Source organism: Siphateles boraxobius, unplaced genomic scaffold, assembly GCF_051911475.1.
Source record: "Siphateles boraxobius isolate OS27281-9 unplaced genomic scaffold, OSU_SipBor_1 46, whole genome shotgun sequence".
NCBI classification, from domain to species: Eukaryota; Metazoa; Chordata; class Actinopteri; order Cypriniformes; family Leuciscidae; genus Siphateles; species Siphateles boraxobius.
Window position 1 is genome coordinate 6,932,322 of NW_027509097.1, and position 22,235 is coordinate 6,954,556.

The 22,235-nt window shown below is 38.8% G+C and overlaps 1 protein-coding gene across 1 annotated transcript; it reads right to left on the reverse strand.

The window, feature by feature from the left end:
• Positions 1-1,937: 1,937 nt before the first annotated feature.
• csnk1db (casein kinase 1, delta b) lies at positions 1,938-19,951 on the reverse strand. The gene is made up of 10 exons (XM_077200536.1): positions 19,416-19,951; positions 13,556-13,666; positions 13,256-13,404; positions 12,780-13,008; positions 9,616-9,786; positions 9,349-9,497; positions 4,753-4,921; positions 4,526-4,668; positions 3,912-3,982; positions 1,938-3,417 (listed from the first exon to the last, which is right to left on the reverse strand). The coding sequence occupies exons 1-9, from the start codon at positions 19,489-19,491 to the stop codon at positions 3,950-3,952; spliced, it is 1,230 nt and encodes a 409-aa protein (XP_077056651.1). The 5' UTR covers positions 19,492-19,951; the 3' UTR covers positions 1,938-3,417; positions 3,912-3,949.
• Positions 19,952-22,235: the final 2,284 nt, after the last annotated feature.

The following is a 22,235-nucleotide window of genomic DNA, read 5'->3' on the forward strand; positions in this document are numbered from 1 at the left end:
CTTTCGTAAATGTAACTCTTTTACTAGCAAAGGCTGTGAATTCTAATACTGCTTACTCCTACTACAAGACAGTCGCACATAGTCCAGATCCTATTAGCAGTATTTTGTGTTCAGTCCAGCTGGTGTCCATCTGCAAATGCACTGGGCTTTTAACACCTTAAGCAGCAGCTCATCTGAAACATGGTGAGGCATAAACTAGCAGTGATCAATCCTGCTTCTAATCTACCCTACTGTAGAATTTAGATCTCTCCTTGCTTTAACATTCAAGGGAAAAGAGACGTTTGTCGGCCCCGTCCACACTACTGCGTTTTCGTTTAAAAACGGAGAATTAAAACGAAAACGATCTCCGTCCACACCAGCGTTTTAGCTGCGTATTAGAATTGATCTCCGTCCACATTAAAACGACTGAAAACTCGGATCACGTGACCATTCTCCAACACTGTGCATGCGCGTGCCGGTGTAAACAGGAAACGGATGGACTATTCCTCAGATTTGATGAGGAAGCAATTAACGTTAGCTACCTCTGCAAAGATTAGAAAATGTCGAAGACCAGAGATTTCTTTTCATGGACCGCCGCTGCACACGGGAATTGTCATAGATCGCTCGAATAATTGTTTGCCTCCGGCGCATGTAGGCAGTTATAGCATTGTAAAATGCAGAATTTGCTTGCACAACAGCTGCTAACAAAGACATCAAAGTCAGTAACGCTTGTAATTCGTTATCCATGTTGCACTCACTAACATCAGCTACGTAGTCCAGGATGTTTTTGTTTGTTTTCTTCCGGTGACGGGACATGTGATGGGTGGCTGACGAATCAGGGAAGGATACGTCATGGGTGATGACACCCAATCATAGAGCCGAGCGTGACCTTCTACGTCATCGTTTCTAAACTCCTCCGTTTTGTCCCGTCTACACTAAAACGCCCTCCGGAGATTCAAAACGAAAAACGGAGCTGCAGCGTTTCTAAACTTCTCCGTTTTGGGTCTTCGTTTTTCCCGTTTTAGTGTGGACGGGAGGTGCAAACGTAGCAAAAGGTCTCCGTTTTTAAACGAAAACGCAGTAGTGTGGACGGGGCCTATAAAGCAAGTTGGAAATAAACTAGTACACTAAGAAAAGTTTCTATATACTGTACAACCTTAAATGGTTCTGTAAGGCATTTCATATAACCTTTTAGGAGTTCCCATCTTTTTTTGGAATTTAGTTTATTTAGCGGTTTTGTCTGCTGCTTTAAATTCTTGAGCTCTTTAAAGCAGAATGGATTCTGATTGTCAATGTTTTTATCGTTCATCAGCTGGAAAATAAATCGTTCAACAGTGAATCTGGCAATATCGTTTCTCAGTGCATTACCGTTACAGCTGTGGTATATAGACTCGGGTATTATTTTACATTTAAGATTTTTAGAACTACAGTATATCTTTATAGTTATCGTTCTAGAATTAAAGCATTTATATCTATATAACAAAGTTATTTTTTTTTGAAGACTACACATATTAGATACATTCAGGAAAAATACTAAAAAGTATTTTTAGAGCACAGAAAAAAATACATGCCCTAGCCACATTTGGAGAGAACATGAAAATCAAATTCCAGATTGTATTGAAAAAAAAAAAAGAAAGTAGGATAGCATAGAGAAGTATCATAAAGCTCCTAGACTTCTGTAGGACTCCAGCATGAGAAAATCCCTAATGACACAATAATAGAAGATTACATTGGCTGAGGTAACAGGGATGCTAGTTTTCTAGAGACCAGGACAAGATTTTAAAGTTATAAAACCAATATATCTTAATGGTGGATATGCAAAACTAGCTGTATTTAATTATCTACCCTAATTGTCATATTGTGATAAACACCACTTTAAACATTTGTAAATAACAGCAGTGCAAAAAAAAAAAGTAACCCATTAATTGTAGATTATGCATTAAAAAAGGCAACGACAAGCAAATACAAGTAATTTATTTACACTGTTTAAAATACACAAATACAGCGGTAATACAAATTCTTAAAGGACTGACAAATTGGCATGATTTCCATAAGTGTGTGGAGCCCAAAAGAGCCATGGGCTTCAAACTGGGGGAGAATCAGATGAAAAATTACCCAGGAAGTTGCCAAAGTCCTCTGTTATAGATGACAAGGGAACGAGATGACCAGACCAGATTCCAAGGTGCATCAGAAAAGCCACATCAGTGCTGCAATATTTCATAAAAGGGGAAACCAATGAACATCAGAGCAAGACTTTGATTTGTTTTCATTCTTTCAACCTTTGTAAAAACAATCAAGATCACCAACAAATGATTTACCACTTCCAAAATACCATCCGAGCCATCAGAACACAACTTGCATCCATTACCTTCACATCAGAGTATAACAGTCCTTTTAAAAGACACATGTTGCAGGTCTAAGCATGATCTCCATTCATCAGTCAAAACAACATCCTCAAGAGTCAAAGTTCAAGTTCAGAATGCATGAAACCCCAAAGTGTGGCACTTCATTGTTGTGGCTTTATGAAAGAGTGGATAAAAATAACTGGAGATAACTGTCAGACTCAACCCACCTGCAGTCATTTCATAATCTCTCTCAAGAGTTGCATGGAAACATTTACACATATTTTACAGTTATTTCACAGCTTAGAAACAGAAGAGACACAATAATGGGGGGAAGCAGTATTGTACAAATGGGTGAAGTTCACAGGGTCCCTCTGTGGGGACGTGTACGACTGAAAACCACGCTGTGGAGTCAGTTTGCTATGAGCTGATGCTGAGATTTTGGCCCCTTTGTGGTCCATCTACTCAACACCACCAGCTTCAACAAGGAGAAGAAACCTCACCAGAGGGCTATTAAAATGTATATTAAAAAATAAATACACTGAGTAAATAAAAAAAAAAAGTTAAGTAAACCCATAACGCCACCAGGCGGACTCGTCTGTTGCCCAGGTTAAAATACAAAAGAAAACCCAGTATACAAATAAACAAGACCCTTTAAACCACATAGATGATACATTAGCCTCAAACGAGAGGAGCCTCAACCAGAGAAAGTTGTGCAGCACTGAATGTATAAGAGTGTAACTGTGAAGGAAGGTCGCATAAGATGACAATGGTGTGGGCTGGCTGATCCAGTCTCCGATTGGTCAACCAACTGGTGTGATTTCACAACAGGCCATAGCTCTCATGTCAATAAGAACATTTAAAGAGTGTGGGAGAGAAAATATGAGAACATGAGAAAGAAGAAAAAAAAAAAGAGCATGTTAAAAAAAAGAGGTCAGGTTGGTTTCTACACCATTTTGGTTTGGTCAATAGGAGGAGGAGACTGACGGCCATAACTATTAGCTGATGGTGAAGAGCTGTCAATCAGGCATGTGTAGTTAGGTTGCCCATCGTGCTCCATATTGCAAAGTGGAGGCTTCTGGGACATGGAGACAATCTGTACACAGGAACAAGATAAAGGGACACACAATAAATTACAATTTCCACAAACCAAATGAGTCTTTTTAAGAGACTGAATGTTCATAGGTTTTTAACATTATAATAGATTGATAATTGGGGAGGAATGTTTAAATGTACATTTTTATGAAAAACATGAATCCATTAACCCAAAATGGTTCCTCTACGGCAGGTCTTCAATCCTGCTCCTGCGGGCCACTGTCCTGCAGAGTTTAGTTCCAACCTGCTTCAGCACACCTGCCTTTGTATATTCAAGAGATCGTGAAGAGCTTGATGAGCTGATTCAGGTATGTTTGATTAGGGTTGGAACTAAACACTGCAGGACAGTGGCCCTCCAGGAGCAGGATTGAAGACCTCTGCTCTACGGCATCACTGCTTAAGCCCTTTTTTGGAACCTTATTTTTTTTGAAGTGTATGTCAGTTTTCACAAGAAAAAGTGCAAAAGTGCAGCTAACACAAGCTAATAGAACTCACCTGGTGCACCTGCCTTCACACAAGGACGTGACGAGCAATTACTTGCCGTGGTGATCGAAGGGAATGCTATTCTGGGGTGAAGAGAGAGAACATTACAGCCTTCCACCCCCACAACACAATCCTTTGTCCACTGACATGCTACTCAAACCAACCCATAATCATACCATGCCTACTGTCTGTCATATTGAAAGAATATATGATGCTGAAATTACTTTTCCGATAAATACAAATGCTAGGTCAACAGCTTCCTAGAAAAGGCTTTTTAACTACCTAATAATCAGATTCAATTTTAAGCTTAAAATCATCAAAAGGTTAATAGAGATCTTGAGAATCAAAAGGTCATTTACTGCAAGAAATAAAAAAATACTAATATTTTATCAGGTATTTATTTCTGTGAACGATTTGTTTGTGCAGAAATAAGACTTCATAATGTAACCATTCAAAGGCCAGAGGTACTGAACTGTTGCTTCTGCCAAGAAGCTACATCTCTTTAATCAGTACGCAAACAAAGCAGCTCATTCAGACACAGACAACCACAAGACTTTTAAAAAAAAGGTTTATTAAGGATTTGACTGCTCTGCTGAAAGCTGGGATGAGCAGGGTCTGCCTTATACCTGTGATGTGGACATGCGGGAAGTGTCTTGCCGCCCCGTCAGGTCTGAGGACGACATGTTCACTGGGGCGCCACGATGAAGCCGCATACTGACCTTCCGTTCACGCTCCATGCCAGTGACCGGTCTCGGTGAGGATGTGTTTGCTGTGTGACGAGAAGCAAGAGACGACTGCCTACAACAGTGTTTCAAGCACTTGGGAAGAAGCAGAGGTAAGAGAGACTGTTTACCTGTGTGAGAGGTGGGTGTGAGGGGGGTGGGAGGAGCACCATCCTGTGTGGGGCGGGGTCTGCCTGAGGCTGCTGGGATCCCTCGAGCGGCAGGATTTCTGCTGTGCCTCATCCGCTCGTCCCGCTCTCTCCTCTCACGTTCTGCCTCCTCTGCTGTACGGTTAGCACCCTGACAGAAGGTAAATGCAAAATTATGAAACTATAAATGCAAGATTATGAATCAAAAACAGTTGATTCCAACAGAGTTTGGCTTTACTGTGTGTGTGTGTGTGTTTATATTTATATTAGGGGTGTAACGATACACGTATTAAACCATTCGGTACAAGGCTTTCGGTTCGGTACGCATTATAAACCAAACAATTCGTTGGGCCATTTTTCCTGGCGCTGCTAAAATTTTGTTAGCAGTCGCAACCACCACGAAGTTGCCCAACATTAAATGGCAAACATAATGAAAGCGGAACGAAACTGTGCTTCACGGACTGTTTATCAGTTTGGACCAATGTCAGTGCATCGTGAGCTGATCTTGATCAAGTGACACTGTTACTACACAGCGCTAAAACATCCAGTAAAGAAAGCATTTGAATTCGCCACAGAACTAATAACATCGCTGCAAGATCTAGTGAGAAGCATTCAAATTTCTCCGTTATTAAACAAGGAGGAACATTGTGCCATGAATGAACTAGTTATTGTGCCATGAATGAACTAGTTATAGGCTTTAAGTCCACAGATCAGCAACATTCCCCATGGATTTAATGTAGTAACACTAACTGTAACCATGGAAGTTTGGCAGGAATTGTAAAAAGCTTTCAAGTACGTCACACTAGGGCTGTGCAATTAATCGAATTTTGATTTCAATTTCGATTTTGGCTCCCAACGATCTCCAAAAAACGCACACATCCGCCCCTCCCGAAGCCATAAACACTCTCAGCCTATATAGTCATAAACTGCAAGCACAATAAACTTCACAATAACAATTGGCTAATTTAATATACACTGGAGTGAGACGTCTCTCGAGCTGTCGCGATCTCTTTCTGCTCGATCACTGAAGCGCCTCAAGCGAACGGCAGCGCGCGCGCAGATGACCCGATCATCTGTTCCGCTTTACAGCACGAAACACATCGAGAATCAATGAACTCAGTGAGCGACATTAGCACTTGTCTGCTTGTCCGGGAAAAGGGGATTTTTAAGTTTAAAAAGAGAGTAAAAGAGTAAAAGAGAGTTTTACTTCCCCGACCGATCGAAACGCGAGATGATTTTGATCTTATACAGTCAGTGTAAACAGAGATTGGTAATGGATAGTTTCTGGAAGCTTTCTGCCTGTCCATTTTGTGAGAGAGAAATTAGTGGAGAAATCAAAAAAAATGAGCCTAACAGCTCACACAAAAACTCACAGAAGAAACAATAGTTTATAGTTGAACAAGTAGCCTAGTTTATATGTAGTAACTTACATTTTAGATGCAACATTGACTGGTTTTGTTCTATTTCACCGACGAAAATAGTTACAAAAGAAAAGTATCACTAAGCGCTGTGTTTGTTACTGTATGATATATTATTTTGAACAAATTGTTTTAATGAATGACTCAATGATTCATTTATTAAGACGGTCACTTGTCGCCACCTATTGATTTATTGTTTAAAGGCATCATTGATTTAATTTTTTATTTTATTATTTGTTTTAACATTAATCTCATAATATTTTTACAGTTGTAATTTTGCAATGTAAATTAATTAAATGGATAACAGCCCTTTTTATTAAAACCGAATTTTATCAAATGTAAGAATTTGCCATAAAACATATTTGGTAAGGTTTAATAAACTGTCCTTTATAAAAGGTAAATAACGCCCTGGTGACCCCCTACAACAAATTACTTTTTAAACAGGTCACCTTTTTCACCGCTTGAGTTTTCAGGTCTGTTTAATAGTTCAAAAAGTAAAATAATTATTCAAATTTAGATTTAAGAATTGTTGAAAGGTGTCTTTTAATAAATGCAACACGTTTCCAAAGTAATGTGAAATAATCGTGTTACAGAATCGTGATTTCAATACTGACCAAAATAATCGTGATTATGATTTTTTCCATAATCGAGCAGCCCTATGTGACATATCTTTTTCCAGCACTTCAAAACTCAAATATTATCATATTTAAATGTTATTTTTATTGTGATGACCAAAACATTATTTGTTCATCAATTCAAAGATTACCCCCATTTATAAAACTAAAAGTTTCAAGATGTAGGAAAACTCACTTGTTTAAAAATATATCTTTTTTTAAATCAAGGAAATTTCTCTGCCATTTATTTCTTTTTGCTGTATCAAAAACATCCCGAACTGTGACACCAGTCATATCGAACCGTACCGTAAATTTTGTGAACGTTACACCCCTAATATATACTGAACAAAATTATAAACGCAACACTTGTTTTTGTTCCCATTTTTCATGAGCTGAACTCAAAGATCGAAGACTTTTTCTATGTACACAAAAGGCCTATTTCTCTCAAATATTGTTCACAAATTTGTCTAAATCTGTGTTAGTGAGCACTTCTCCTTTGCCGAGATAATCCATCCACCTCACAGGTGTGGCATATCAAGATGCTGATTAGGCAGCATGATTATTGCACAGGTGTGCCTTAGGCTGGCCACAAAAGGCCACTCTAAAATGTGCAGTTTTATCACACAGCACAATGCCACAGATGTCGCAAGTTTTGAGGGAGAGTGCATTTGGCATGCTGACTGCAGGAATGTCCACCAGAGCTGTTGCCCGTGAATTTAATGTTCATTTCTCTACCATAAGCCGTCTCCAAAGGCGTTTCAGAGAAATTGGTAGTACGTCCAACCGGCCTTACAACCGCAAATCAAGTGTAACCACACCAGCCCAGGGACTCCACATCCAGCATCTTCACCTCCAAGATCGTCTGAAACCAGCCACCCGGACAGCTGCTGCAACAATCTGTTTGCATAACCAAAGAATTTCTGCACAAACTGTCAGAAACCGTCTCAGAGACGCTCATCTGGATGGTCGTCATCCTCATCGGCGTCTCGACCAGACTGCAGTTCGTCGTCATAACTGACTTGTGTGGGCAAATGCTCACATTCGATGGCGCCTGGCACTTGAGAGGTGTTCTCTTCACGGGTGAATCCCGGTTTTCACTATACAGGGCAGATGGCAGACAGCGTGTATGGCGTTGTCTGGGTTGTCTGTATGGTGATTTGCTGATGTCAACGTTATGGATCGAGTGGCCCATAGTGGCGGTGGGGTTATGGTATGGGCAGGCGTATGTTATGGACAATGAACACAGGTGCGTTTTATTGATGGCATTTTGAATGCACAGAGATACCGTGACGAGATCCTGAGGCCCATTGTTGTGCCATTCATCCACGGCCATCACCTCATGTTGCAGCATGATCATGCACGGTCCCATGTTGCAAGGATCTGTGCAAAATTCCTGGAAGCTGAAAACATCCCAGTTCTTGCATGGCCAGCATACTAACCGGACATGTCACCCATTGAGCATGTTTGGGATGCTCTGTACAGCGTACACGACAGCGTGTTCCAGGTCCTGCCAATATCCAGCAACTTCGCACAGCCATTGACATCAACTCTAGTCGAAGGAGATGTCTTGCACAGCGTGAGGCAAATGGTGGTCACACCATTTATGTACCCCCCACAATACAGTAAAACTGCACATTTTAAAGTGGCCTTTTATTGTGGTCAGCCTAAGGCACACCTGTGCAATAATCATGCTGTCAAATCAGCATCTTGATATGCCACACCTGTGAGGTGGATGGATTATCTCGGCAAAGGAGAAGTGCTCACTAACACAGATAAGTGAACAATATTTAAGAGAAATAGGCCTTTTATTTACATAGAAAGTCTTAGATCTTGGAGTTCAGCTCATGAAAAATGGGGGCAAAAACAAAAGTGTCGCGTTTATAATTTTGTTCAGTATATATATATATATATATATAGAATCGAAAAATATCAAATTCAGATTCAGGGTATTGATGAACGCAGAAGCGCAGAGGATAGAGCAATGATTTAGAATTTTTAAATAGAAATGTATATAAGATATAAGAGAGGAGGAGCTTGAGTTTGTTGCCCAGCCCTATTTGTTTGAACCCCAAGAGGCGTCTACTCTCACCTACTCTACTCCTACGTCAGGTTAAAGGTCACTTTTCCGACAGAACTAGACTTGCGTACAGCCGTTCCCGAAAGCTAGTGTTTAAAGTTTATAAAGTTATTAATATGGATATTTTTCTTACAAAACCATATCACTTCGATTCAGAAGGCCTTTATTTACCCCCCCTGGAGCCCTATGGATTAATTTTATGATGATCTTTTTTGGGCTTTAAATTCTGTGGCACCATTCGTCCCATTATAAAGCTTGGAAGAGCCAGGATCCCCCCCCAATGAAATACCAATGAAATGACTAAAGTGACATTTTTGAAAATAAGGCATTTCAATAACTGACTAATAACCTTTTCATTGCCATTAAAGTGAAATTACTGAACCTAAACAAAACAACTAAATATAAGCAAGCAACGCAAATTTAAATGACCACAGTTTAAAGAATGAAGACCATCCAGACATGTACTTACAAATTTGAGCATGTTCCAATCAAACACGTAGTCATAGGAAAAGCCCTGTCTGTGGAACAGATTCCTGAAGAGCTGCCTCAAGTATGAGTAGTCTGGCTTGTCATCAAATCGCAGGGACCGGCAAAAGTTGAGGTACGTGGCAAATTCAGCTGTGGGACAGAAAAACATCCATATTAGAATCCAAGTGTTTTTGGGTCCAATACAAAGCCTGATTAACATTCAGAAAATGTTAGAAATTAGACATTTCTATTTAGGCTTTGAGCATACATGGGTAGCCCTTGCAAAGAACTTCAATTGGGGTGGACATCTTCTTTTCGCTGATACGCTCATACTTCTGTCTCTTGGTGGCAGCTTTCAGTCCCTGCCAAGGCAGTGAGCCCAAGTTGAAGTACATCAGCACATAGCCAAGAGACTCCAGGTCATCCCGCCGAGACTGCTCTATAGAGATAGGTGCACACAGAATCATAGCTTAATATAGCTTGCGTGGAGCAACTAATGTAGTTATTCATGAATAAGCATATCACATTCATACACGCGTGCAGAAATAAAACTCCTCTGGGAAATGCTAAAAATATACATGCATCCACTTGAGCATGAGCACAAGGTGATGTCATACAGAGTCGAGAGAGCAATGGAAAGGAAAAATTACTCTGGAAAAGACGTCAAATGATCAGTAACCATAGCCAGAGAAGCAATGTCTATCACAACAAATCTGGGTCTCACACACACACACATATATATTAGGGCTGCACAATACTGGAAAATTTCTGTGGTGTATATTGCGATGTAAAGAAATACAGAAATGTTCACCAGATGACTTGAATAGCTATATTTGGAGAGAATTAATCATTATAGAATGAATGGGGTGATTTTGTTGGGGAGTGCAAAAAAATTATTAAAAAACCTGGAAAATAGGGATGCACAGCTCCGATACTCAGCATCGGTATCGGCTCCGATACTGTCATTTTTGCCGGATCGGGTATCGGTCAGACGAGGCTGATCCAAATCCGATATTGTGCGTATACTATTCTGTGTTATTGTTAAGCCCCACAGAAGCCACAAAAACATTATAAAAGCACCATAAAGTTTTCGTGCACTATATTACAAGTGTTCTGAAGCCATTATATAGTATAATGTGAGATAGAATAGAACATTTAAGTAATTAAATTCAAGATCACGTAAACTTTTCCCTCCGTTGTGGCTGTCAGTTATTCTCCATTCAGTATTCAAACAGCACGTTGCGTTCGGTTACGACAGTCAAATGATGAAACTCTCTCCAAGATGATTCAATGTTACTATTATTATGCTTGATCAGTAGATAAAGGTCTATGGTTTCGCATAAAATTACTTTATCTTGCTGGACTGTATTGCTGTTACTTAATCATGTGACTTTCTACCGTGTGTCTGTTAGATCACTACACTAGAGTCAGCTGCACTATAATTGTTCTTCACGCGCACAGTAACTGAAATGTAAAACTGTTAAAAGAAAAGGCTCAATAAACTATTGCATAGATAGATACTGTATAATACACTACGCATCAATATGCCTTTCGTTTGTGCTTAGAACCTTTCAATGCGGACTCGACGCGCTGTGACTGTGTTGCTTCAAGCGCATCATTCTGCGCTCGGGATGCCCATAAGTGCTTTGTGCCGCACTGTATTGGAGCCTTTCATATCATAATACAGTGACCCAATGAAAGATTATTAATAGCCTTTCTTGTTCTGTTCTATGATATGTTGCTGCCTCATTAAACAAGATGTGCTATACATTTAAAACAAATCTCAATTGTATAGTAGCCTATAGCCATTTATAAAATTATTTATCTTTTTGATTTTTGTTATCTTGTTTTTCATTTATGTATTTTACAACAATACAAAGAGCAATGTGTAACATTTGACCAGATTTTGTGTTACACTTATTGTCTCTTATTTGTTTTTTTCAATAAATGTTCAGATTTTATACAATTATTGTGGAGTCTTGATTTTTCTAGACTAAATTTTATTGCTGAATTATCCACTAATCTAGTTTATAATAGCATTTTTGTTATAGATTATGATCATATATTTATGATCATATCGGTTATCGGTCGATACTCAGAATTTTTGATATTGGATCGATTCTGAAAAAAGTGGTATCGGTGCATCCCTACTGGAAAATGAAATGGGAATTCTTTCACACTTGAGTTTACTCTTTACAAAAGTACTAACACAAACCTCTTTCAGAAACCATAAAGTGAACTTGAGTTTAAATAGGGCAAATTCTAGGGATGCACCAAATCAGCAATCCTATATTCCATATACGTATTGGCTTCGATACTGCGATTTTTGCCGGATAGTGTATCGATCAGAAAGGATCGGTCCAAATCCGATACGGCGCATACTCATTTCCCTTCAATGTTCAAATATTCCCATTATTATACTTGATCTTTAGATTTGCATAAAAAGACTTTATCTGGCCAGAGCTGTCTCTAAATTGCAGAAGAAATAAGGCTCAATAAACGTCTGAATAGATATACAGGGATACAAGAAGTTTTGTACACAATATCTCTTTGTGCCCTGGACTTTTGAATGCGGAGCGCTGCGTTCTGGGAGTCTTGTTGCTTTAAGCAAATCATTCTGCACCCGGGAAGCGCATAAGCGATGTGTGCCGCCCTGTATTGGAGCCTTTCATATTATGATAATTTTGCGCACTGAAAGATTATTAATAATCTATATTTTCTATAATTTCTATCTTATCTTGTTGCCCCATTAAAAAGCTGTGCAATACATTTTAAATAAACATCTTTTAATTTTAGTATTTTTCTACAAATTGCTTTTCATTATGTATTTTATAAGAATACAAATAGTAATTTGTTTTTATTAACATTACCATATTAAGCACTACACTTGAGCTCATTAATATTTTTTACCAGCTAAATGTCAAGGCGAGTCTCTATTCTCTCTGCCATCTCTGATGTAATAAGCCAGGTTTTCTTTACATTAGCGCTGTGTTGGACTGATTGTTTGAATGAATACACTTAACTGGATCATTGAACTGAAAACTTTCCAGGAGTTTACAACTTAAAATGATCTGATAGCAACCAGAAATGCGAAATCAGGTTAAAGGGTTAGAATAGAAATTTCCACCTACCAGGTAGGCTTACAGCTACTTGCGCCATTGTAGATGCGTAGTGTAATAATCTGACGACTTCTAAAATAATGTAACTGCGTGATTTTAATGGCGCATTTTCACATGCTTCAGTAACTTATTTGCATTATATTTTAACGTGTTAAGTATTTTGAATTAATTGCATATGTTAACATTAACAGTCCTAATAAATAAATAAATAAATAATATATATATACACACACACACACACACTGTATATATACACACAAGCACTCACGCCACAGTGATTTAAAAGCTCATTGGCAAGATTGTGTTTTCTTACCAATGCCAAGGTGTGTGTTGATAGATGCATATCGTGCAGTGCCCGTCAGGTTCTTGTTCTCGCGATAGGGAATGTGCTGGTGTGTTCGTGCATCACGGTATTTCTTGGCCAGACCGAAGTCAATGATGTAGACCAGGTTTCCTTTCTTTCCCAAGCCCATTAGAAAATTATCAGGCTTCACGTCCCTATGAATGAAGTTCTTGGAGTGGATGTACTCAATGCGGCTGATCTGCAAGGTTTACAAAATTACATTTAAATACTTCTGTAGCAAAAATAGTCGTCAGGCATTTCAGTATTTCAATAACCATCAGTAGTGGATCTAAGGCACATAAATTCTTAGAAGCAAGTAGAGAGTACAATTTTGGACAAAATGGCCATTACATTTCTCAGCAACTTCACCTACATTAAAGACTGTTTCCCGCAGGAAAATCGTTGAAGAATGAAACTACTTGATTGCTTAAATTTTTTGATCATACCATCTGATCAGCCAAAAGCAGGACAGTCTTCAGGCTGAACTTCCTGGAGCAGAAATTGAAGAGATCCTCCAGACTGGGGCCAAGCAACTCCATCACCATCACGTTGTAATCTCCTTCTGCACCACACCACTTTATGGTAGGGATGCCAACTGCAAAGAAACCACACAAAACACCTAAATACACTGCCTGAAAACCCAACAAATGCTTTTTGGCATGTATGAAACATATCATAGATTACATTAATTTATTGAGCACCTCAGCTCTTTATTTACAGACGAGACAAAACACTGTTCTCATTACCTCCACCCTGCATCATCTTGTAAATCTTGCTCTCGATGTGGAGCTGAGGGTGCTTTGTCTTCACACATTCCAGTTTGATGGCCACTTCCTCTCCGACAGAAATGTCCGTGCCTGGGGCAGATCGAGAAACAGACCCATTAAAAAAGAATGGAGTCAGAACACAGTCTGAATCTCCAACAAAAATCAAATGACTGCAGATCATAATTAATTGAACTTTATACTTTGTGCATAAACTACCATTCAAAAGTTTGACCAATTTAATGTGTCCTTACTGAACATAAGTTTATTTCTTATAGAAAAAGAGTGCTTGCCCCCAGACCCCCAGGGGACCAAGGTCTACCCCCCATATTCTCACAAAATCCTGTAGACTTTTGAAACAAAGTATGCATGTTCTGCATGTATTTGTGTGAATAAGTGGCACAGTTTTGTCCACACAAGCATCAATTGGCACGGAGCAGAGCGAGCATTCATATGGGAGTTGAACTTTACACTTGTATGGAGAAAGCGTTGTGAATGGTAGAGAGCAGACAAAAGCTCAGAGATGCTCAACTTTATACAAAAATCAAGTGAAAAATGACGGGCGGCAGCCAATCAAAAAGAGAAGTGTTAAAAATAAGCTGATTGTTCTACCATTTCTGCTGGATTAAGTGCTTAAATGATATAGTTTACACATTGGACACATTAAAGTTGTTTTATGCATGTTAGGGTTGGGCGATGTCCCCTAAATTGGCAGTTGACGATGTTTCCAGCAAAACATCGTGATGGACGATGATATCGTCGGGGGGGCTACGGAATCGCGCTGACCATCACGAGAGAGAGAGAGAGAGAGAGAGAGAGAGAGAGAGAGAGAGAGAAGCTACTTCTACTGTGTTTACGCCACGGGAATACTCGGCTTGGCATTTTGAAGTATTTCTATGTTTATTTGGCCGTTTAGGCTCGCAGCCGAAGACAAAGACTAGCCTACTATGCTCACGTGTTGCGCTCGGGGCGTGCGCACAGCATCCTATCAGTAGCATTCAGTTCTCTTTCGCGACTTATCGCGCTTTTAATATTTATTTTCAATATAAAGCACATCCTGCTCCTTTCTTTCTCATTCATTCATGTTTTATTATTAATAACTTTGAACGGAATCAACTGAAATCTGCACGGATTATCAACAATACAACACATTTATACATAAATTAACGGTCTCTGCGGCAAAAGTGAAAGTACCTGCGGCCAGCGGGTGAAATGTTTCGAAATGTCTCTTTGAACTGCAAAGCACCCGTTTCAATAAAAGGATATATTAAAGTTTATATAGCCTACTTTTACATTTTCGCTGCTGTTCTAAAATTATTTTCGCCATCACCTTAAATAAGCAGAAGCTGCTTGAATCCCAGTGTAGAGTGCAGGAGCTTTAACTGTTAGGTTACCACAGAAACGTAGGCGGTTATTTGATTGCTGTGGTGACTCTCGCGAACAGCACTGAACAAGCACTGAACAAGCACGTCATTTTTTTTATCGTTTGTTGGTAAAGGGTGAGAGACCAGGTGTGGCTCGCGAGCCAGGTCCCCAACCACTTGTGTACAGACGAACACGAACTGTCGTGAGACTGGGCCGGTCTGACAGGGTGGGGGGCGTGGCACCACGATGGTGGCTCACCATCGTGATGTCGGTCAGCCATCACGATGGACGACGATGATATCGGCACAACCCTAATGCATGTTAAATATCGTAGTTTGGACGTGCATTTCATTGTCAAGTCACCTTTATTTATATAGCGTTTCAAAGCAGCTTTATAGAGATAACAGGAAAATAATGTTAGTTGTCCCCAACTAAGCAAGTGAATTCACAAAATTGTGAATTGGCTTGCTTTGTTTAAATGTTTATTAAAATGACACTATCTTTACATTGGGCGTATGCATGATGATTGATTATATTGCCCATGTGTTGAAAAAACAGATTAAACACCTGCTCTACAGACACACCCCAAAGTGTAGTTGTTGAGTGAAGTTCTGCCGGTTAGTGGACATTTACCTTCAGTACGCAATCAGAATACAGTGGGCTTACAAGATGGAAGTAAGCACAATCTTTCTGTCACTGTTCTAGTTTCACTTATTTGAGAGACTTTTGAGTCTGGGTTGTTTCTTATTGTTCCGATGTTTACCCATATTCATGTTGTTTTGTCTGTTCTAGAAACATGTTGTTATAGCTTTTTGATAAAGCTCTAATTGTGCAGCCCTATTAAAAAGCAACCCAATTAATCGCAATTAAACCACATGCGATTAGGCAACGGATGTAGTTTTTAGACGTAATACAACGTCTAAAAAACTGGACATTTTGAATGTTCCTAGAACATTCAGAAATGACGTTAACGTTTTTATAACTTAATGGGAACGGTATGAAAACGTTCTTATAACCTAAAATTGTTAGCTGGGGAAGAGGAGAGATTCGCGATTGCACTGAACACGTTTTAAGTGCAGGATTCTCTGAGCGAGCCCAGAGAAAATAGAGCTATTTTAACAAAAGCAGTGTGCGTACGCGTGCGTCCGTACGCGAGCAGAGAGATTCGCGCTCGCGCATTATATTAATGTACTTTCGCGCTACAATAATGCGGTCTCGACATTTGACAGGAAAATAACGCCATAGTTCCGCAGAATCCATCTTCCCTGTAACGTAACAGCAGAGCACTGCTCATAGACATCATATAGATAGAAGCCCTTTCGACCACTACTGCCTATTGGCGTGGACGAGCCGTGGGGCCACCATCTCAAACCGGTCACCCGCTCCGCTCAGTGTAATCTGTTTGGCAGGTGCAATGAGCTGTCAGCACATTTAATTAATCATATCTCACTGAATACCGAACTGATTTTCACGCGGGTTTTTTTGCTGCAAAGGTCATACATGTAGCTACGATACAGGACACATTGAAAATTTTGTTCACAAAATACAACCAATAGTACGGTAATGTTAAATCTTACTTGTGAAAAGTAATCCCCGAGTGATGTTCCGCCTAACTGAGCAGGAATATACTGCACAGCGCTCTGCCATCGACTGCTGCTATGCAACGCAAATAGGAGTATGACCGGTTTAAGATGGCGGCCGCATTTCTTACGCCACAGCGGCCAATAGGGCATCTAGTCTCTATATGATGTCTATGGCACTGCTGTTTACCATCGCCTCGCAGTAGCTGCTTAGCGTTTCGTAGTAGCTCAAGCGTTTACAGCACTGTTTACAAATGTCTCCAAATTGGAGTGATACCGAAACTAAAACGCTTCTCGTCCGGGCGTAAAGTCGGTGAAGTCGTTCTGGCAATTTTATGGTAATTTGCAGGGATTGTTGTGTGAAAGGGGCTATTGTCTCATTAATTATGGAAAATTCCATCAATGACAGGGAAAGAGTTAAGAGAACTGTTAATTTAATTATATTCTAAAAGATTAATTACACAGATTTGATTACCACCATTTCATTTTTGTTGAGCCCCATTTATCATGAAAAAGAGCACTCTGGACATTCTGCACAATATCTGTTTTCAAAAGGCAAAAAAAAAAAGTGTTTTGAAACTACTACCCATAGCCATCTAAACAGAAACTCAAGGACTCGTTCAGCTTGTTCCTGAGACATTTAAAACAAACCACAACAAATGATAATCTTCCGTTCAGCAAAGAAACTCATGCAATGCACGTCAGATCTACGCACAAATTAATCAGGAAACTAGACATTTATTCAAAGAGCACAAACAGTCAGTACCCCATGATTACATTTAGATTAAATTTACATAAACAAAAAAACATTCTACCTATCTTTGCCAACGAACAATATAATTAACAGGCTTCTGCTCTGGTTTCAGATCAGCTTTACAGCCCTTATAAAGAAAACCAATAATACGGCAGTGTTATGCAAGAAATCCCCTCCAAACTGTTGCCTATCCAACAGTTGACTCAAGAAATAGGATGCCAAACTGCTGATAAGGTGAATGCAAACTGTATCTGAATGTGGCATCTGGTCCAAACATCCATCACATCATAAGCCTGAACCACAAATTCTGAGGTTACATAAAAACTGATCGGAAGGACCCAGAATTGTAAACGAGTTGGACAGTGTGGGGTGATTCACACACCTGAGGCCTCCAATGATGCCAAGTGATGCAAACGTAACGGAATCCCAGGAAAAGGGAGAGGTATTGCATTTATGCAGAGTCTGACTGTCGGATGATTTGTAAAAGCAGTAAGTGGTGTTACTAGTCCAATCTTGTTGGGTTTGATCTTCTGAGCCTCTAATGCCAAGGACATGGCAGATCATTTGAATGCATTTCACACAGAGTCATGTGCAGAGTCAAGATCTTCTAGTAGCAATGCCACAAAATAACACCTCCGACATATTTACTATAAGTATTATTCAAAAACACTTAATTATGCTGACGAGTGCGTGGGTGGGTGCAGTTATGAAACAGAAGCAAGCAGATGAGAGTTTAAAGTCTCACCACACCCACCAAGCCCTGTTCTCACACACAGACAGACTGAAACAATCCCATCTCAGCCAGAAAGCTTTGGGATAAAGGTCTTGCCACACTACATGATGATCAAAGTCCCCTCACAAACATTGCTTCTCTATCAAAATAAAAGCAAGCTGATTGCATTTGAGCCTGACATCTATAAGTGCTTTGATTAAGTTAAACATTCTGTTGACAGGTTTCAATCCACAGCGATACGAATTAAGGCCAACAGCTGCAAAACTTCCTTTAATGCCTTCTGTCCTGAATAAGAGATGAACGTCATCTCTTACTGGCTCTACACAAGTACATTTAATGTACTTGTGTGGCTTGAGTTAAATTAAAACAACTTTTAAATTAAAACTTGTGTGGCTTGAGTTAAATTAAAAACCATAGTAGTTAAGAGTACTAGAAGTAGTACAGGTAGATTTTGAACTAATGAAATCTTGTTAAGAGCATAAAAGCTAATGACCTACTTTGGTGATCCAAACCGGTAGTGCAATAACAATGGCTCTCTATTGCCATCAATGCAATCTTTAAACGTCAACCATATTCAGATATTCAAATGATAAACAACATCCTGGTGTGATACTGATGCTCTCAACCATGAAGGCAATCTAGCATGTAAATAAAGAGTTTCTCAGGTCCCTGACTGTGTTGCTCCAGGACAGCTTTATTAATCAAAAGAGCTTTAGCAAAAAATGTACCATGACCCCATGATCAGGAAAATGAGACTGCATGAATCAAACACAGAGCTCTAAATGCAAGATCTCGACTTTTAGTAGACTGCAGAAGCAAATAAACATCTAGGCTTGGGTGGATGTCCATCAAATGCTGATTCAATATGCCAGGTATGGCATTTTGGGTGGTTTAAGCTTTCAGTGAAACCTGTATGGATAGGTGACGTTCACTCAAAGTTACACAGAAGGGAGGACCGGTTTGTAAACTCCTGCTCACGTTCAATGAAATTACACCTCAATTTAAAGCAAATAGCCCTACTGTGTTGTTTTGTCAGTGATGTCACTGACATCTGAGTCTAATGTCAGAAGCACATATTTTTTTATGGTCATATATGACATCCTGTTTAAACCACTAACTTGTACGCTTGTCCCAAAAGGGACGTGAAGATGACTTACCCTTCAACTTCAATAAACCACTTATACGTTCTTGTCATTGTTATAAAACATGGTATTTGAAATAAATAACTTAACGTTACCCAAAGAACTGAGAAACGGACCTCATAAGGAGACTATAACGAGTAAATCTCTGGAACAACGCCACTGACAGTTACAGTTGACAGATATATAAAACAATACAGCATCTTAGCCGTGTCATATTAATGACAGCTTTATGGCAAGAGAGTATACGAGTGTTTAAGTCTATACTTACCCAGATATATGTCTCCAAATGATCCACTTCCAATTTTTCTACCAAGTCTGTATCTGTTTCCAACTCGTAGCTCCATCGCTGTTTACTGGTTTCTCCCGAACGAGTCACTCGACTGTATTTCAGCTAATTTCTATTAAACCAGATGCTGTCAGCCCTTAAATTCGATATTACGTTAAAATTTTCACGCGTTATTTAACTGCTATGAGCCTATATATCTCTATGCGACCCCAACCCCCCCGAATCCCTGAAGAGAATTCGGATTCTTCCGGCGGAGTTCACTTTTCACCATTCCGTTTCTAATATATAAAAGGCCGAAATGTCACAATATTGTGATCAGGGGAAAGCTTAGAGTCTGTAGATTATGCTCCTGTCGGTTTGGTCACCATTTTCCCCAAGGATAAAGAAGATGGAGGTGGATTTTAACAACGGACCCCCGTCGCAGCAGCTGTCACAGGCCTGTATCTCTCCTGTGGTGGACACGAACGTAGCGCTGTGACGTCACTTCCCCTTGGCAACGCCTCGTTCGCCACAGTCACGTGGGAGAAAACCTGGACGAGTTTCATTAGGTCAGTCTCGAACACCAATTAATTCATTATATGTGGACATCTTTACATTCGTCCCACATATATCTTATTGAGTGATTTGTATGGTGTATAGAATAGCGGACATGTACAAAGTATCTGTTTTGTTACATTTACAGTTGTTCAGGTTACATTTTAAATGTTTATTGTTACAGTAGTTACAGATATGTTACTTATATTACTTACAGATATGTTAGATATAAATACTAGACTAATTCCAAAAAGATACTAGTCACTATTCGATTACTTACTATTGGTTTAAAATAATAATAATAGCCTAATAAAATAAATAATTATAAAAATACTAGTAACAAAAGTATTTGAAGGTTTTATAATAAATTAAGTAATAATAAATATAATTTATACAAATATATATAATTTATACTATATATATATATATATATATATATATATATATATATATATATATATATATATATATATATATATATATATATAATAATCATAAAAAATGGATATTTGGTTAAATACAATTTCAGATTGTAAATGCTTTGGAAAAACACTAGGCTTAAGATCTTAAGATAACGCGACATCTATGTAATACGAGCTCCACCTGGTTTGCTCTTATGGTTGTCCAGCTTACTGAAACACTGAGGCAAATGCTTTGTTAATAAACAAGGCAGTGGGACAGTAGTGGGACAGCGTAACATCTTGTAATCTCTTGAAGTGTCTGGGGCTTGGACACACCCACCCACTCGCTGATTGGTGGATGCTCTTTTGATTGGTCACACAGTATCCAATCAGGACACGGTCACATGGCTGTAATGTTTTCCAGCAGGTTGCCTAACAGTCTTTGCACTTGTTTTTCAATGCAGGTCTCGAGTTACTTTAGAACCGTTCAGAAAAAAGCCTGTAATTGAGCCTTTGAAAGAACCAAAAGCGTGATTTTAACCATTGCCTTTCAAATTAAAAATGCGTATCTATATAATTATTTTTAGAATAAATGTATTGTTTGCAACTATGTGATCTCTCCTTAATGTCTGCCTACTGACCTAAAAAGTAGGCCTATATATAGGTGTATATATATATATATATATATGTGTGTGTGTGTGTGTGTATGTGTGTGTTTTATTATAAATATGTTTGAATTATATGCCTATAAATAGTATTTAGTGTAACATAATAAATAATACATAATGCCACAGGTTTTTTGTTATATTTTTCATTAGGCTTTTAGTTTTCCAGATACATACCAGTCAAAAGCTTCAACCAACTACTTTTTTACTATAATATCAAACGGGATTGTGGTAATAATTATGGATTTAAAATGATAAACAAAACAAAACGATAATTTCCTTCAAAGTAGTAACTCTACAGAAGAATATTTTTGAATGGTTGTGGACAGAAATGTTTGTTTGGAGTTAGATTTATTTGCTAACGATGACATCTAGTGGTCATTGATATGAATAGCAGGCACTAACATGAGCAGGAAAATAAACCTGTTTGCAACACGGGTCAAGCCATTTTTGTGATGTGCTCTGATGAGAAATTGTTTTCTCAAGCCTGTCTGTGATATTCCTCTGTATAATATGAAAATACATAGGGCAATGTCTTGATCCACAGTGCTAAGAAAATTCCTCCAACTAATGACCTTCAAGCACAAAATCTTATGTGCTTATTACGTACGTACAGACTCTCCTTTGCTTACACCGATTTATGGAATACAGCTATTTTGGTAGACATGTTTACCATTTAGCATGTCTATAAGCTTAAACATCAGGACCTTTCTCAGTAACAGTAACTACACGTCTCATGCCATGATGAATCAAGTGACTGGGAGGAAAAGCACTTTGTGGAGATTATAAACATGAAGAGCCTGAATCTGATGACCAACCATGTTTGAACAGCATCCTTTTGTCCTTGACTGAAAGTTGCTCAATAACACGGACATGAACTGTTTCAAATCAACATTAAAAATGATATACAACTGCATTTATATTAATATGTCTGAAGGTTTTTTAGGCTTATGCAAAATTCGACAAATAGTTAGTAGACAAATGTGCTTACATATCAATGTTTTTGTGAATAAAAGTTTGTTGTCAATATATTACAATGCTTCTAGCCCTACAATCTTAACTGAAACGTTTGTGTTCTTAAAATACTAATCTTGTTCTTTAAAAGATTCTTGGAAAACCATCAGCTACTTAACATTTGTCTGAAAAGTCTGGGAACAGGGTGGGACACAATTCATTACTTTTCTATGGCACTGCTCTTTTCT

What these genes read in the sequence shown, in the direction of transcription:
- csnk1db (XM_077200536.1), bottom strand. Translation starts at nt 19,491, where the DNA reads ATGGAGCTACGAGTTGGAAACAGATACAGACTTGGTAGAAAAATTGGA. An exon ending in TGCTTTTGGCTGATCAGATG is followed by an intron (nt 13,009 to 13,255) that starts GTATGATCAAAA and finishes TAAACCTTGCAG; the next exon opens with ATCAGCCGCATTGAGTACAT. An exon ending in ATTGGAACATGCTCAAATTT is followed by an intron (nt 4,922 to 9,348) that starts GTAAGTACATGT and finishes ACCTTCTGTCAG; the next exon opens with GGTGCTAACCGTACAGCAGA.